The sequence below is a fragment of the Carex rostrata genome, chromosome 17 (genome assembly GCF_964058835.1).
Source record: "Carex rostrata chromosome 17, lpCarRost1.2, whole genome shotgun sequence".
NCBI classification, from domain to species: Eukaryota; Viridiplantae; Streptophyta; class Magnoliopsida; order Poales; family Cyperaceae; genus Carex; species Carex rostrata.
In genome coordinates, this window is record NC_135934.1 from 2,429,997 (window position 1) to 2,445,871 (window position 15,875).

Below are 15,875 nucleotides of genomic sequence, written 5' to 3' on the forward strand. Positions count from 1 at the left end.
TTGAATGTATATCCAAGAACAAATAAAACTACAATATATGATTTATGAAACTTATTATCACACGCAGTCACAAAAAAAAAAAAATGTGAAAATAAATATTTAGTGGAATAAGCAAAAATAAACAAACAATTAAATAGAAAAAAAGAATAATAATAAATAATCAGTTGATTAATAGAAAAAAAAATCTACTAACTGGACTTCAATTAGTGTATTCGTAATGGTTTGACACCCATTAACAATTAAACGGACAACTATTGAGGCCCTTTTTTACAACACGGGTGTGAACAAAAAAATATTCTCTAGAAGTTGGCGATCGTTGATGTTTTTGCAAAAAAATAAAATAAATAAAAAAAAAAATTTATGGTTGGAATGGAATCAGAAGTAATGCGCTTTCGTTGGAAAAAAAAAAGGAACTCACATGAGTAGTCATCGGTATATTTTGTGTTTTCTTTGCTAAGGAAAACATTTCCAAAGATATTCAAATTTTACTTAAATATGTCTGCCGTATAAATTTCGAAATGTTAATCTTGTATACAAAATTATATGTATAATAATTAAGTTCGTATTTCGGCGACTTGCCTCGATTGTGTAAGAAACTAAGTAAAATCTCATTATCCTCGCACATGGTTATAAGAATATCTTGTTCACTTATTCTCAGTTATCATTTCTTTTTTCAAACTAAGAATATTGCTCCTCTTTGTAAAGGTATCATTCATAATTTCGTTAATATATTGCAATGAATTTCCAGTGGAGATTCTGATAGGCGTTTCTTTTGGGGGAGACTCTGTAAGCATGACTGTTTTTTTATTTTTAAACTATTTTGTTTATAAATATTTATGCTGGATATAACTTGATACCTAAAACATAAAACATCTATACAAATGGGAGTACAAGCATGCAAATCTATAATAGAGAGAAAGGGAATCAGATCACTAACTATGCAAACAGAAAAAGGAGTTAAAAGAGGGGTGGATAAGTTTACTATATTAACACAAAAAAGACCTCCACATGTTTTCTCGATTCCAAATTGCAATTATTGACGACTGTAAAAGGAAACAAGTATATCCATCCTGCTAAGCATCAGAAATGTACTGAACAAGCAGGATTATTCTGTCAAAAAGAATAAGCTTACGAACAACAGAAGATAGAAACAAATAAACAAGAATATCACGCATGTTCATATACTTTCAGGTACTCAGAAACAAGAAACCAAATAAAACAAAAGTTGCAGTGTTTTGACTGCCCAAGTGTCTTCATCAATCCACAACCTGACTGAACAACCTTCTACGGATCTGCAAAGAAATTATAGAATTTAATCTTTCTTTTTTCACAGAAATTCAAGGGCTCTTTTTCCTGCGAAGTTTACCAATAATTATTGTATTTACAAATGACCCACAACAATTTTCAAATACCAGCCAACCTTGTGGTAGTGTGATAGTAAAGGAATCTCTGCTTAAACTAGTACGTATCTGCTGCAATACTAATAAAATAGTACAGAAAACATCTCATATAATATACATTACGGTTCATTTAAAATTTTATGTATAACAATATTTTTTTATGAAGGTTTGGTAATATATAGTGAAAATTAGGTCATGGTAACTAAGGCAAATATTCCTGCTTTTCCTGTAAAATTGAGCAAACTCTCTTCTACATAAATTTTGTACATCAATAATTCAATATACTTACACAAGTTGTGTATCGTTATTTCTATTCTGGACAGGTTGCAAGTTTGGTGGCCTAGCCAGGGTGGATCAAGTGATGATACCAATCTGACGGAGATAGCTACAGTGGCTTATTAATTGTTACTGTGTATGTATTTGTTGTTTGTGTTTGTTATAACTATCTGGGATCTGGGTGGCTTTGTGTTTTGTGTGGTTTTGTTGGGTCTGCATGCTCACTTATCTTATGAGGCCTGCGTGACAGCTTTTATGCTTTAGTGGTTACTGACTGATGATGAACTAAAGATGAAATTTTGCTAGTAGACCCTTTCATTCTATCATTTAGGCCCCTTTCTAGTCCAAACAGATGGAATTAGATATTCCATAGGGGGGGATAGAATATCTATTCCATAGAAATGATGGCTGGAAGAAAAGAGACTCAGCTGGTACTCGATCAGAATAAAGCAACCAGATGGAATAATTAGATCTGTTCCACTGTTACTATCATGATTGAAATAAGGGAGAATTCCACTCTAGCCAAACACCACCATTAGGAATAGAGTGGGATGTATTATGGAATAGAAAAGGTGGAATAGAAAGGAAATTTTTGTAATTAGATCCATCTCTTTTCCATCTGGATGGAATAAGATATTCCATTTGGAGGGGGGTGGGTGGGTTATGAAATATCTTAATTCTATAGAAATAATGGGTTTAGAACTAGATATTCCGCCAATTTGGAATAGGATCTATTCTACTTTGCCAAACGGAGATATGAAAATTTCTGTATTACTTATTCCTTATTCTATCCTTGCTGAACAACTTGTAAGAGATCTGACCAAGTATGACGGAAAATAATCAAAGGCACGTTACTCATTCATGAGTGCATGTATGGTTGTGGAGTAAGGGTGGCGTAAACCCCTTACTCCACCTTTAAGTTGCCAAACAAGAAGTAATAAGATGGAGTAACATTGAGTTAATCCGGAGTAAGTTACTCCACAGTTACTCTATCTGTGGATCTCCACCGTCAGAGTAACATTCATCTTTCAATTTTCTCTCTCTTCACAGTTACTCCACAATTACTCCACCAAACATGATTAACATAATCCACTTTAACATTGGAGTAGGGAATTTAATCCTAAGTAACTTTACTCCACAACCAATCATTCACTCAGGTCATGTTTGGTTGTGGAGTAAAGTTAAACCGGATTAAATTTCTTACTCCAAGCTAAACCGGAGTAAGTTAATCATGTTTGGTGGAGTAAGCTAAACCACCTCTCTAGGTGGTGTAAGTTACTCCGGTTTAGCTCAAATCTTACTCCATCTTAAACCGCCTATGTTACTCCTCGTTTGGCTCCTTAAGCGTGGAGCAAGGGGTTTACTCCACCTCTTACTCCACAACCAAACATGGCCTCAGTGCTTAAACTAGCCTAACTATTAATATTTGGTGTTATTTGGATCATGCTACAAGGAAAACTCCTAACTAATCTGGTTAGGCAGGGATTGGCCATCTGGACAGGATCAGTGTAGGATGTAACCATCCAATCATAGAAGACACAAACAACCTGTTCATCTCATCCCAGGGCATCTAATATCTGACAACAACTTAGACCTGACCAAACTCCCCAATCATTCTCCTAGGACCTCACACATTCTGGTACACCAACTGAGGAATTTTCCCAAAATTGGCAGGTAACTAGGACATCTTATTCATCGCTGTGATATGGAACATATAGAAGGAACAAAAGTATAGAATATTCCATGGTCGTGCATCTCTGCCAATGCTGCTGGAAGGGAACAAACATAGGGATAGGGAAACATGGGGTCGACATTGTAATTAGACGTAATCCTGGGTTTCAACATTACATCATACTGATGCATCAAGTATTTGTAAATATTTTTCTTCTTTTCATGAAATTAACTAGTAGGTATTGCATACTACTTCAAAAGAGAGAGCAGTTGTTATTTGTGAATATGGCACTATGTCATGTTCCATTTGGAAGACATGATGCTTGCTCCCAAAAATTCTAGACTACTTGAGTGGGGATAAAATATGTAAAAGAAGTGCACCTCAGGAAGCTTCTTTCTGAAGACAACATCAAGCCTTGCATCAAGTGTGTTCTCACAAACAATCTTCCCATCTTTGGAGGCCAACACCACCCCACCCGAGCTGTTATTACATTTACTCAATCAGTTAACTATTTCTTTTCTACTGCAAAAAAAAGAGATTAAAACAAAAAGAAAACAAAGCCCTACCAGAAGAGACCATGTTCTTGAAAACTGCTAGGAGCTGCTGGGAGAAAGACGTTAGTGTCAATCACAATCTCGGGTGGGAAAACAGATGCCTTTGTAGCATATTCCTTCTTGGCTGAATCAAGAACAGAATCCACAAGGGCATAATCGTCTTTTCGGCACCTAAGAAGTACTGCAGGCTCCTTCAGCCGAAGCAAGCTCTGGAAAGTAAAATAAATGTTAACAAATGGGGACTCTTCAGTATTACGATTTTCCCTTATTTTACTAAACTCATCTCTCTGATGTACTTGTATTCCTGTTCCTTGATTATTCATCGTGGGACCCAAAGCATAGTCTGTGTCTATGACAACACAAATAAAAGAATTAAATTAAATTATAGAAGGAAAAGGAAGACATGCAAACCTGAATAATCAACTCTTTCAGAAGCTTCTTGTACGCGGCTTGGTTCCCACTGATGAGAAGGAGCTCTTTTCCTGCTGCTTCCCTCATAGAAGTAACCAAATCGTCCTGTGCCTGAAGCACCGTAATTCTTGATGCATTCAGTTGCATAGAGTACTCTCTAATATTAAACAAGAAGCAAAAGAGAAGAACTCAAATGTTAGAACCTTTTTTTTTTTTGAAGCAAGCAAAAATTAGAACCATTTTTTATCCTTGGAAAGGCCATTTTAGATATTGATTGCTCACTGATCAATTTTTACTTGATGTAAGATAAAATTGAGTTTTGTTTGCCGATTAAACCCAACATTGTTGACTTTTGATGTCCATAGACTGCCATAAAAAATGGTTCAAATAACAGGCTTTTGTTCAAAGCAAAATACTTTACTCTTTTGTCAACAATGTTACTTATAGTAGCTTGAATTAATACCATATCCAAATGGCAATTAGGTTATTTTAGAATTGACCTAACCTTGTCTTTACAAATGGGATTTTATCATTACGGCACCATAAAGAAAATTGAGTGCTTTCTTACTTGGGAAAAGGCCCAACGAGAATTTACCATTGCTATTTTTTTTTTCTTCTGGTACGTTTTATGCTATAATCAACAAGGCAGCAAAAATATGTGAATATAAGTGCAGAATCTGTAATATATGCAAGAAAGGAATTTACATTTTCTTTCTAATTTCGACTTGTTTCTCTTTCTTTTCATACTCTTGCCTTATCTTTTTCTTCTCACCTTCAAACAGTTGTAGTTTCTCTATGTTGAATTCCTGATACAGACAAATAGACAACAACATAGTTGACAATCCACAAACAGAAAACAATGCAAAATCCCAACTTTTAAAAATTAATGAATGCAAATGTGACCACTGGATAAACTTAGGATGCCTTTCAAACATACCCGACAAAATTTCAAAAACACCCCAATAAACCTGAAGAAAAAAAGAAGTAAGATCCCTAAACAACCAACAAAGTTAAGGTATAAGTCTCCATCAGAGAGCTTGAACTAGTTTGAGTAACATCACCATTGTGAGATCGATCTAACAAAGGGATATTAAATTATGTAACTCAATTGATATGCCTAGGAATAATATACAATGGTTTGAGCAGATATTAAAAAATTGATCTGAAACCAAATAAAAAATATACAGGCCAAAATCAAATGAGCAACAAATTTAAAGTCAATTTCTACACCAATGTCCCCAGTCGCAAATCTTACATTCTAAATCATGATCATATCATCTAATTCTACATTACTAAACTTCTAAAAATTGAAACCCAAAACGAGGATTGCATCTGGACCCGCAAATTATGTGAAATTGCAATGGATTACCTCTTCGGCGGAGACGGAGATCTCGCTAGCCTTCTCCTCGGCCTCCTGGCGGATGAAGGCCACCATCTGCGTGATCTGCTTGGAGACATCTGCGTCGTTCATCTTCGGATCGGCGGTTGGGATCTCTTCGCGCAAACTATGAAATAAGATCGGACAAGGAATAGTTGAGAGGAGAGAGTCGTATTCCACGAATACAGCGACACAGGTTTTATTACACCGGGTCTATCGCGGCCGAAGATCGGTAGACTTGGTTCACCGTTAGACATGCGCTCACTTCCACTGACAAATGGGGTCATTTAATCTATTTGAGGTGCAGCCCAGGGAAGAACGAATGCGTATCCTCTTCATTAACTCAAAATGGAATCTTATCTCAACCGTCTGATTTTAAACGGAGCAATTCAGATCCTTCCTATAACATAAGATCTCTTTAATATTAGTGCTAATCTAGTCTCCACGAATCTTAAGACAGATCGGATAGACGTCGTGCATTAACTCAAAAGACGACGAGTTAATGCGGAGGATACGATTTCGGGAAAGACGACGAGTTGACGAGTGCAGATATCTCATATTTTGCGTGACCGAAGTGTCTGGTGCCTATTCAGGGATAGCGCAGGAGGCCAGTATTATTAGAGCTTTGAGATTCGTGCAGAACGTATTTAACCGGTTGGGATTTACCAGAAAGTCGCGCAAATATTATTAGAGCTTTGAGATTCGTGCAGAACGTATTTGACCGGTTGGGATTTACCAGAAAGTCGAGCAAAATATGAGATATCTCAGAGGATACGAATTCCGAGTTGACCCCGCTCTGCAGTATCCGGTCTGTCTAATTTGATCTTTGTGCATCAACATGCTACACTAGGATTAGTTCCCTCTGAACTAGCTATCAATGGTCTCATTTCCCTCTCACTCAAATCAATATACCAATAATAGAGCTCCTTTGTAAAAGTATATGCACTTATTTAATTTTCTTTAAAAAAAGTTTCAAGCTAGTATCTTCACTTGAGGAAACTCCGGTCAAACTATTTTATGCACAATTAGATGTCTTTGAAATTTGTAGCAGATTGAAATAAACCATCCTTATCTCATTCTATTAGATACCTGTATACTTCACTATACAGTTAAATTTAACTGGTTCAACTTAACAGTTAAATTTATCTGACTCGACTATTCTGAGTGCTCTCAAATTGACCGAATTTGGAAGCATTACTGCTATTGGGTGTCATTCAATAATTATATGAAACAATAGTACTTCAGTGAACTATCTTCATGCTAACGGATTCTAAGCAACAAATTCCAACGCATTTGATAACTTTAATATATGTGTGACTACTGACTACTGGAAATAAATTTTGGCTTGAGAATAAGTTTTATCATTCAAGAGGAATGAAAGGTTCTTATTTTGAATCATTTTTGGGTACTAATGTACGTAAAAGAACTCATGGTTTTAATATATTTGTGAATTATGTTACTTTTTGCTTTTTGAGGATGCTGAAAGAGCTTACCGCCATGCAAGTATCAAGTACTGTAGGTAGTGCTTTGCTCCCGGGTATCTCGGGCCAGGTACGGGTAAACCCGTGGCGAGCAACGGGTAGAACGGGTACGGGTACAACGGGTACTCGGGTAGAACGGGTATGGGTAGATGGATTTTTTTTTCAAAAACTCTACTCTACCCGTTTCATACCCGTACCTGTCTCGGGTTCTGGGGCCGGGCGGTCCGGGTTCACGAGTAGGGCGGTCCGGGTTCACGGGTAGGCGGGTTTTTTTTTTCTTTGTAAACCAATAAATTATAAATCCAAATTCATTTAAACTAAAATTCATTTGACATGGTTGTATATTTGAACTCAATAATTCTTGTTATAATAAAATATAAAATATAAATTAAAATTACTAATTATTTTAAAATAATATTGCTTAAATCAATTCCTAAATCAATTACTTTAAATATAAATCAAAATTACTAATTATTTTAAAACAATATTGCTTAAATCAATTACTTTAAATTGCATAAATTTAATTAACATATGTATAATATAATATATGTATATGTATATATAATATAATTACGTATAATTATATATAACTTAGGTTTTTGTACAATTATATAATATAATATAATTATACAAAAAGCTAAAACTCTAAAAGTTAAAAATACATAGTTCAAATTTTCATTCCAAAAGTCTAATTTAATTTATGAATACTCGTTTAAAATTTGATCATTTAAATTTAAAATTCAAGTTTCTCAACAAAGCTGCGGTAAAAAATCAAGACCTGGTTACTCCATGGACCCTTTGCACAGTGACTCAAGTAGAAGAAACAAAAACAATGCTCAAAATGCTTCCAGTTCTTTTGGTCACCTTTGTGCCAAGCATTATGGTTGCTCAAATCAACACTAGATCTTTTCGTCAAACAGGGAACAACTCTAAATTGACACATCGGGCCCCACTTCCAGGTCCCGGCAGCCAGTCTCCAGGGCTTCGTCACCTTCTCAATGCTTGTCTCGGTTTTTTTGTATGACTGCATCTTTGTACCCGTCACCCGAAAGTTCACCAAAAATCCAAGAGGCATTACACTCCTCCAAAGAATGGGCATTAATTGGTCTAATAATTCACATTCTCATCATGGCAATTGCGTCTCTAACAGAGCATTACCGACTCAGCGTGGCGCGAGAGCATGGTGTGGCACAAAGCGGCGGTAAAGTACCATTAACCATTTTCATTCTTTTGCCGTAATTTATTTTCTGATGGGTTTTGCCGATGCCTTTCTAGAAGTCGCAAAACTTGAGCTTTTGTACGACCAAGCTCCCGAAGGAATGAAGTGTCTCGGTACGTCTTATGCTATGACGAGCTACTTTGGGTGTAGGGAATTTTCTAAGAAACATTTTATTATCGACCGTGTCAGATTTGACGAAAAGGAAGGGGCACAAGGGGTGGATAACGAACAACCTCAATGAGTCGCATCTTGATTATTATTATGCTTTTTTGTTGGGTTAAATTGCATAAACTTCGTTGTCTTTTTTTATTGTTAGCCAATTGTACGTGTACAAGGTTGAGATTAATTTTCATGATGAATCGTCGTCTCAAGAACTAGTGTCGGTTGAAGATAGATTATAAGACCAAGATATTGAATTTACTGGAATGGTTAAATTGTTAAAAATTGTTTTATGCATGATATATAGACAGTTATTAGGGAAATTTTAGATTTACCAGTAGTATGAAATTCATAGAAAATTAGAGGTGAGTCTCACTTTGCTTCGATGGCAATTGTTGAGAGAAGAAAAAAGTATGTATGAGAAGATTGTATATAACAACACATGATACAGCTAGAAATTTGTATTGAAGAGAGACAAACATGACAAAAACTGTACAGCTACAATTATTAATTAATTACATCGTTTTGTCTTCGAGTAGTAATTATTGGCCTATCAACATTGTTTGGAGGGATAAGTGCTATGTGAGAGCATGTTATCCCTTTGTTAATTTAGCTACTACCAAATACATTTTATGTACATTAATTATTTTGTCAAATTGTACTTAGTGTTCTCTTTACCGAGACACTAAACAAAATATTATATACAATTAACAAAATGCGTGAAAGGTTTTTTGTGTGAATAAAATGCATTTATTCTTTCTTGTCTTTCGCCTTACTATATATCTTCACCGTTGCAAAATTAAGAAAATGTGTAAGTGTGTTTCATAAAAATATATGAAAATGTGCATGTGCGTGCCTTACAGTGTATATGACTATTTTTAATTAGCTTCATGTTTTGCATACCTCCCTTCCATTAGCAAAAGGGTTCCGTCCAAAAATTTACGTCTTATGAAAAGGTTCGATATATCGCAGTTCAATTCCTGTACCATGTCAGATAGAATATTTTACGGTACAAATCCAAATGTTTATCAAGATTTTTCATGTTCTTCAAAATTGTGAAAAATTATAGAAACGAGCCGGAATGTCGAATAATGCTAAAAATTATAGACCAAATCCGGAAATGACATGCACTTGAAATTTTATATCATATTTTTTTCAGCCATCATTTCTTTTTTGTCTATTTACTTGTGTGTTTATTTTTGACTTAAGGTGTTGTATAAAATTAGTATAGGAACGTGTTACCTTGTTCATGGCCTTTCCGATGACTTTTTAGGAATTAATAGTTGCCTCCTTGCGCCTCTAGTGCCAGTTGTTATATATAGGGACCTTTGGTTGTACTTGAGAGCTACAATAACTATGATTTCAGCTTAGTACTAACTAGATGCATGGTTGCGGCGTTGCCACAACTGTCTTTTGCTGCATCTTGATGAATTGGGGAGGCACATTTTTTCCTCCGAATTTGTAACGTATATATAGAAATTGAAATGAAAGTTTTGGATGAAAATAGAAGAGGGAATTTGTTGAAGAAACAATGCAGCTGGTTTTGGAAAGGCAATATATTATAATTGCATTATCACAGAAATGAAGTTATCACAGGAATGAAGTTGGAGAAGGTAATTATCTTTTGAAGTTTCAACGGAATAATGATTCAACAAACTAATGTGAGATTAATGAAATCACAAATGTATGTACAAGACTCACTGGTACTACTAGTAAGGCTTACAAATGCAAAAAATAGAGAAAAGATAAATGACTGGTATGAGTGGTATCGCAAGTGGAGTTCATCACTTGGGTACCAAAAACTAAACAGTGTATGTGTTACTGTGGACCTAGGTTGTGAATTGCTTTGCTTTGAAGTCCTTTGGAGGTGGATGACCAAAATTTTTTATAATCTGAAATAAAAATGAAAGTAAAATAAAATAAGATAATTAATATTTGGAGGCTCTTAAGAAAGAACTACAGCAAAAGAGGAAAAAAAGTAAAAGTAAAATATTTTGTTACTTATAGGAGAATTTGTCAATAGACTTAACTCTTTTTTTTTTGACATGGCATAGGTGAATTTGTTCCCTTGAGCAAATCAAAATTTACATTCAAGTTCAACTGCGAAATTAGAAAATGCACCTCATAATATAGGAAATTTAACTTTTACAAAGATGCCTTGTACATGGTGTTAAAAATGAATCATACACATATATACCTCATTATTAATCAACCAGATGTTTCAAAATTGTAAAAATTAATCGGATGTTTTAGTAAACTAATTATTTTACTTCATAGGAAGAAGTTTTATCAGGGGCAATTTAGTAAACTAATATTCGTGCAGATTGAAAGTCAGATTTGAGTTACCTTCAGAAATCCAGATTCATATAGTACCAGTGTTCTGATCTTTAGTACGTACAACACATACCTTATATGGAGTACACCATGGGTAATAACAAAATACCAAATATACCCTTTATTCCACCTATATAAAGACCTGATAAATCTATCGAAATTTTCACATATTCGCCCAAATCAACTAATAAAGTAATTGGTATATTACCATAAGGGCTTACATCTCTGATGGATCATGTGCCTCTCTTTCTCTATCTCCGGGCATTAAGGTACAGGTGATTTTGTAGTACTTTTCCTGGAAGTTCCTATCTCCGGGCATTAAGTGACAAGTTCCTGCAAGTTAGCAAGACAACTGAGATGAAAGTCTCAAATACAATTAGGCAATAGTGTCAGTAAGACGATAAAAAATGTTGTGTCTCCATTCAAATGCCAAAAATTGATACCCAAAAATATACAAATCAAATAAAGTTGCTTATTCAGTAGAAATTTAAGACAACTCTTGAGAATCTTCGAAGAAATACCTTTCTCAGAGAAGCTGCATGTGCTTCCAACCTATCTATGTCACTCAGATCTGACTTCGGTACTGGTATGTTTTACTATAACGTCGAACAAATTGAATAAAATTTCAAATCTTGTCATTTTTGAAATGTAATGCACACAAACACAAATTATTATAAAAATGCAAATAATAGTTCAATCAAATAGTTCATGAATAAAGCAAGGTGCAGGAATATGCACCTCCGTAGACCGTAGTCACTACACCTTCCTATTGTTTTTAATTGTTATTATTAGCCTGTTTTGTGATTAATTAAACAGGTGGAGTGTAGAACAGCTGTGAACATAGGTTATATTAACACAAATTGAGGTCAAATTGAGCATAATAGGCTTTTCTGTGCGTTTGAGGGAATGTTTTTTAGCATACAGATCACATATTAACTCAGTCTGTCGATTTGGGTATTTTCTAGTAAAAATTATGAGGATTATGCTAGAATAACTACCAAAGTGAGGAATAAAGCAAGAGTTGCCTCCCAAAGGACTACGTATGAAGAAAATGAATGTTGGATCTTCATCCAAACCTTGTTACTAGATTGATCTCATAGACATAGTTCGTAAAATAATGATCGATACCTGAGAGGAGATGGCGCATAGAGAGTTAATTGAGGCACGAAGAGAGGTAACGGCTGTCTTGTACCTATGCCTGGCCTGGTGTAGAGATCCTCCGGTACTTACCCCTCCGCTGCCGCCAGAGCCGAATTCCGCCGGATGGGTGGAGTCGGATGCGTCGACTGTTTGCCGGTGACAGGAGGAAATTGAGGTCAAATTTCCACCTTATTTTTGCCCAATAAAGCTAAGCAAGAGATGAATAATGGACAAAAACAGGAGAAAAAAAATGAGAACAAATTTCACCTTGGGAATCATGCGTTCTGAAGGCATTGTTGCTCGCTCGGATTAATTTTCCATGTCCAACGGGGGAAAGCTGAGGCCAGCAGAAGCGAGGAGCGTCGATGGCTTGAGGCTGGGAGCAGATTAGCGACGGAGAAAAAAGGGAAAGGGAAAACTTAATGGTGGAAGAGATGAACAACTGGGAAAGGTGAAACTGATATCTCCAACGGAGTAGATGTGCAACAAAGAGGAGGGGGAGAGGTCATGGACTCACGGAGAAGAAACACGTAGCGGGAGAATTAGTACGTGGCCAGCGCAGAAGAGGAGAAGATGACGCCTGGCGACACGGGCGAATTCCTGAGGGAGAGTAAGATGAATTTTGTAAATGACGTCAGCTGACATCAGCTCAAAATAATCTGATCTCTCCATTTTACATCCGACGGAACAGAGTAGGGGTGTTACTGTAGAATGAACAGTAACACCCATCCAAAATTAGTATATTGATAATGACTTTTAGTAAGGAGTTATATGTTGTGTTATGTGTTTTTGTCAACCCCTGTCACTCAGAAATAAATATGAAAACATAAGTATATTATTTTGACGCATTGCGGGATAAATTTATAATAACAGTAATGAAAATATATTAATGATGCTCACAGTTTGAAAAGAGGAATGGGAAAAAATTTAACTTTTTTTTCTCTTTGCTTTGTATAATATAATTATATGATTTACTATAAAATTGTACTACATATTTATGATAAATGAACTGCCCAAGATATGTACTGAGATCAAAAGACTACCAACAATTTATTTAATGAACCAATGCAAGAACTGACTTAACTGTTCATCTCCAACACACTCATACATGTCATTTGATGGGTACTTTCACTATGCATAATGGTACCAATTGCATACTATAATTGTTGAAAGCATGATATTTTTCTTATTTGCTCAACATTTATGCAATAGATAAATCTGACATGCATGCTATAATGCACTGAGACAATCACATAATATATTTTTAGATAATACTATTTCTTTAATTTGTCTAGAAATAGTTTCTTAAACTTGAACATTATTCACTTTTTGTGTGTTAAATAGATTATGCACTAACTTAATCTATTTGTATATCACATGCTATGAACATATGTTACTGACTTTATTTGTAGTTTTTTGTGCAATTGCCTAACCAGTAACCGGTGCCTTCTACTATCATGTTCTTTCTTGGTCATGTCATGTTTTAGAACTGAAAGAAAAAAGTAAAACAAAATATGAATCTAAATTACTAGACTTGAAACTTTTATGAACACATTTAAGACGATGTATCACAATTTAGAGCAGTGCATGTTAAAAGAGCACACACATAAACACACATGTGATGTCTTATTAATTATACTATTCTAATAAAAAATGCTACCTATAGATGAATTTGCTACCATAACTATAATCTATTTGTTACGTTACGAAATCGTTACTATAAACTTTAAATGATTTAAAAGCAAGAATCGAAAATCGTGCTAACAAAATAGAAGTTTAAAGCTTAATTAATGCCTCTCTAAATAAGTAAGTCAAGTGTGAATCGAAACCGCGTCAAAATTTCGAGATTTTGAGACTTTATAGGCTCAGTGCGTCCGCACTGGTGGTGAGTGCGGGTGGCTGACCCGCACTGGCCTCTGTTTGCCTTAGATTGTTTTCTGAATTTCTCCTCAGTGCGTCCGCACTGGTGTAAGTGCGGATGAGTGATCCGCACTGACTCCAATTTCTCTTTTCTCCAAATTCTGACCAAGTCCTGAGTGCGAGTGACCGACCCGCACTGAAATTGAGTGCGTCCGCATTAGGCTCAGACTTTTCCTTTGTTCAGTGCCGTTTTCATGAAAATTTGACTAAGTACTGAGTGCATCCGCACTGGACTGAGTGCGTCCGCACTGGGGTATTCTTTTATGTGTTTTCCAAGCTGTCGAAATTCTGCCAAGTGTTGAGTGCGGGTGATCGACCCGCACTGAAAATGAGTGCGTCCACACTCGTGTATATTTCTGTGTATTTTCAACTACTGAAAATCTGTCCAAGTGCTGAGTGCGGGTGGCCGACCTGCACTGAATTAAGTGCGTCCGCACTGAAGGTGTCTTTTTAACCAATACCAGATTTCTTTCCTTTCTCTTTCTTCCCCTCCGCCCCTTTCCCCATTTTTATGTGATTTTCGCCCAAGAGAGAGGAAAAAGAGCGAGAGAGAGCTTCCTTTCCCTCTCAAGCCCCCGATTGTTGCGAGAAATCGAAGTTGGAACCGAGCAAGCGGCCGTAGATCTCTCCTAGCTCTCCTATTCGGTATTCTTTTCCCTTCCTGTTTCTCTCTAAAATCTCAGATTTCTCGATTTCTCGGGTTTTCATTTTAAACCCGAGATTTGTGTTTAAATTGCTTGTAGACTAGCTCCTTGAGCTTCTTTGATTGTTTATTTTCTGATTCTTTCCCTGATTTCACCCCGGTTGCGGATTTTTATTTCTAGGGTTTCGTGCCAAAACTGAAATTGGGCATAATCGTGAATTGATTAGTTTAATCCAACCGATTAGACTTGTAATCGGTAGGGTTACCTCTTGATCTTGAATTGCTAGAACGTTTAACGGCTAATTTGAGGTTTTGACCAAATTAGGGTTAACCACTCGGTGAATTGAATTGTTACGGGAACCGAATGTGTGAACTAGTAAATGAATTGTTACCAAATTGAGATCGTGTATGGTCTAGAAGACCCAAATGGAAATTGTGAGAAGTTAGAGATTTTAAAGCGAGAAAGAGGAATAGGAAAGTATAAACCCTAATATAACTCGAGTGAACACCTCGATCGTGAACCAAGGTTAAACCAAGTTTATGTGTAATATAGGCGTAGGCTCGGTCGAGCAAGACTTTGCGGGACACTTCGAGACGTCTGATCCATAAATAAGTGATACGCTCGTCGTAAACAGGTGCGGGATTCTTGGAATTGTTTGATATTTCATTTTCAGGAATTAAACTGTTTATTTGTTTGTCATGTTGAATGCTTAATTGTTGCATTGTTTGAAATTCATGCTGTATATTGATTCTTGCATAAATGAGAATGATTTGAATTGTTCGGTTAAGGTTATTTGGCATGTTGGTATGGTTATTAATTGATTAGTTCTATTAATTGTTCTATATGTGAATGAATCTGCCAGGCCGACCTGTATAGGTGGCTAGATAAGGTGACGCTGCTGACTTGTGCGTTGACCTGTTATGAATTTGCCAAACCGACTTGTTTAGGTGGTTGGATAAGGTGACGCTGCTGACTTATGCGTTGACCTGTTATGAATTTGCCAGACCGACCTGTTTAGGTGGCTGGATAAGGTGACGGTGACCTATCCGTTGACCTGTTTCTGAATTTGCCAGACTGGCCTGTTTAGGTGGCTGGATAAGGTGACGGTGACCTATCCGTTGACCTGTTTAATGAATTTTGCAAGGCTGATAGCTGACTTTGATTATATTTGAATGAAATTGCAAAGTTGAACAGTATGACTGACTTTGATTCCGTGTGAATGCATTTTTGTCAAGTTGACCTATATAGGTGACTTGGAACTAGACCTTAGGAAATTGTTAAGTCAAA

At 36.0% G+C, this 15,875-nt stretch overlaps 1 protein-coding gene and 1 long non-coding RNA gene across 3 annotated transcripts; both read right to left on the reverse strand.

Annotated features, from left to right (window-relative positions):
* Window positions 1-970: 970 nt before the first annotated feature.
* On the reverse strand, window positions 971-5,876 carry LOC144568234 (V-type proton ATPase subunit E-like). The gene is made up of 6 exons (XM_078318512.1): window positions 5,683-5,876; window positions 5,019-5,119; window positions 4,314-4,470; window positions 3,915-4,111; window positions 3,729-3,828; window positions 971-1,292 (listed from the first exon to the last, which is right to left on the reverse strand). Exons 1-6 carry the CDS (start codon window positions 5,782-5,784, stop codon window positions 1,257-1,259), a joined length of 693 nt encoding a protein of 230 aa, XP_078174638.1. The 5' UTR covers window positions 5,785-5,876; the 3' UTR covers window positions 971-1,256.
* Window positions 5,877-9,946: 4,070 nt separating this feature from the next.
* On the reverse strand, window positions 9,947-12,620 carry LOC144568449 (uncharacterized). Of its 2 annotated transcripts, XR_013515663.1 has the most exons (5): window positions 12,292-12,620; window positions 12,013-12,170; window positions 11,406-11,480; window positions 11,093-11,217; window positions 9,947-10,442 (listed from the first exon to the last, which is right to left on the reverse strand). It is a non-coding gene; the product is annotated as an uncharacterized LOC144568449 (long non-coding RNA). The 2 variants fall into 2 exon arrangements; XR_013515662.1 differs by lacking the exon at window positions 9,947-10,442 and having other exon boundaries at window positions 10,657-11,217.
* Window positions 12,621-15,875: the final 3,255 nt, after the last annotated feature.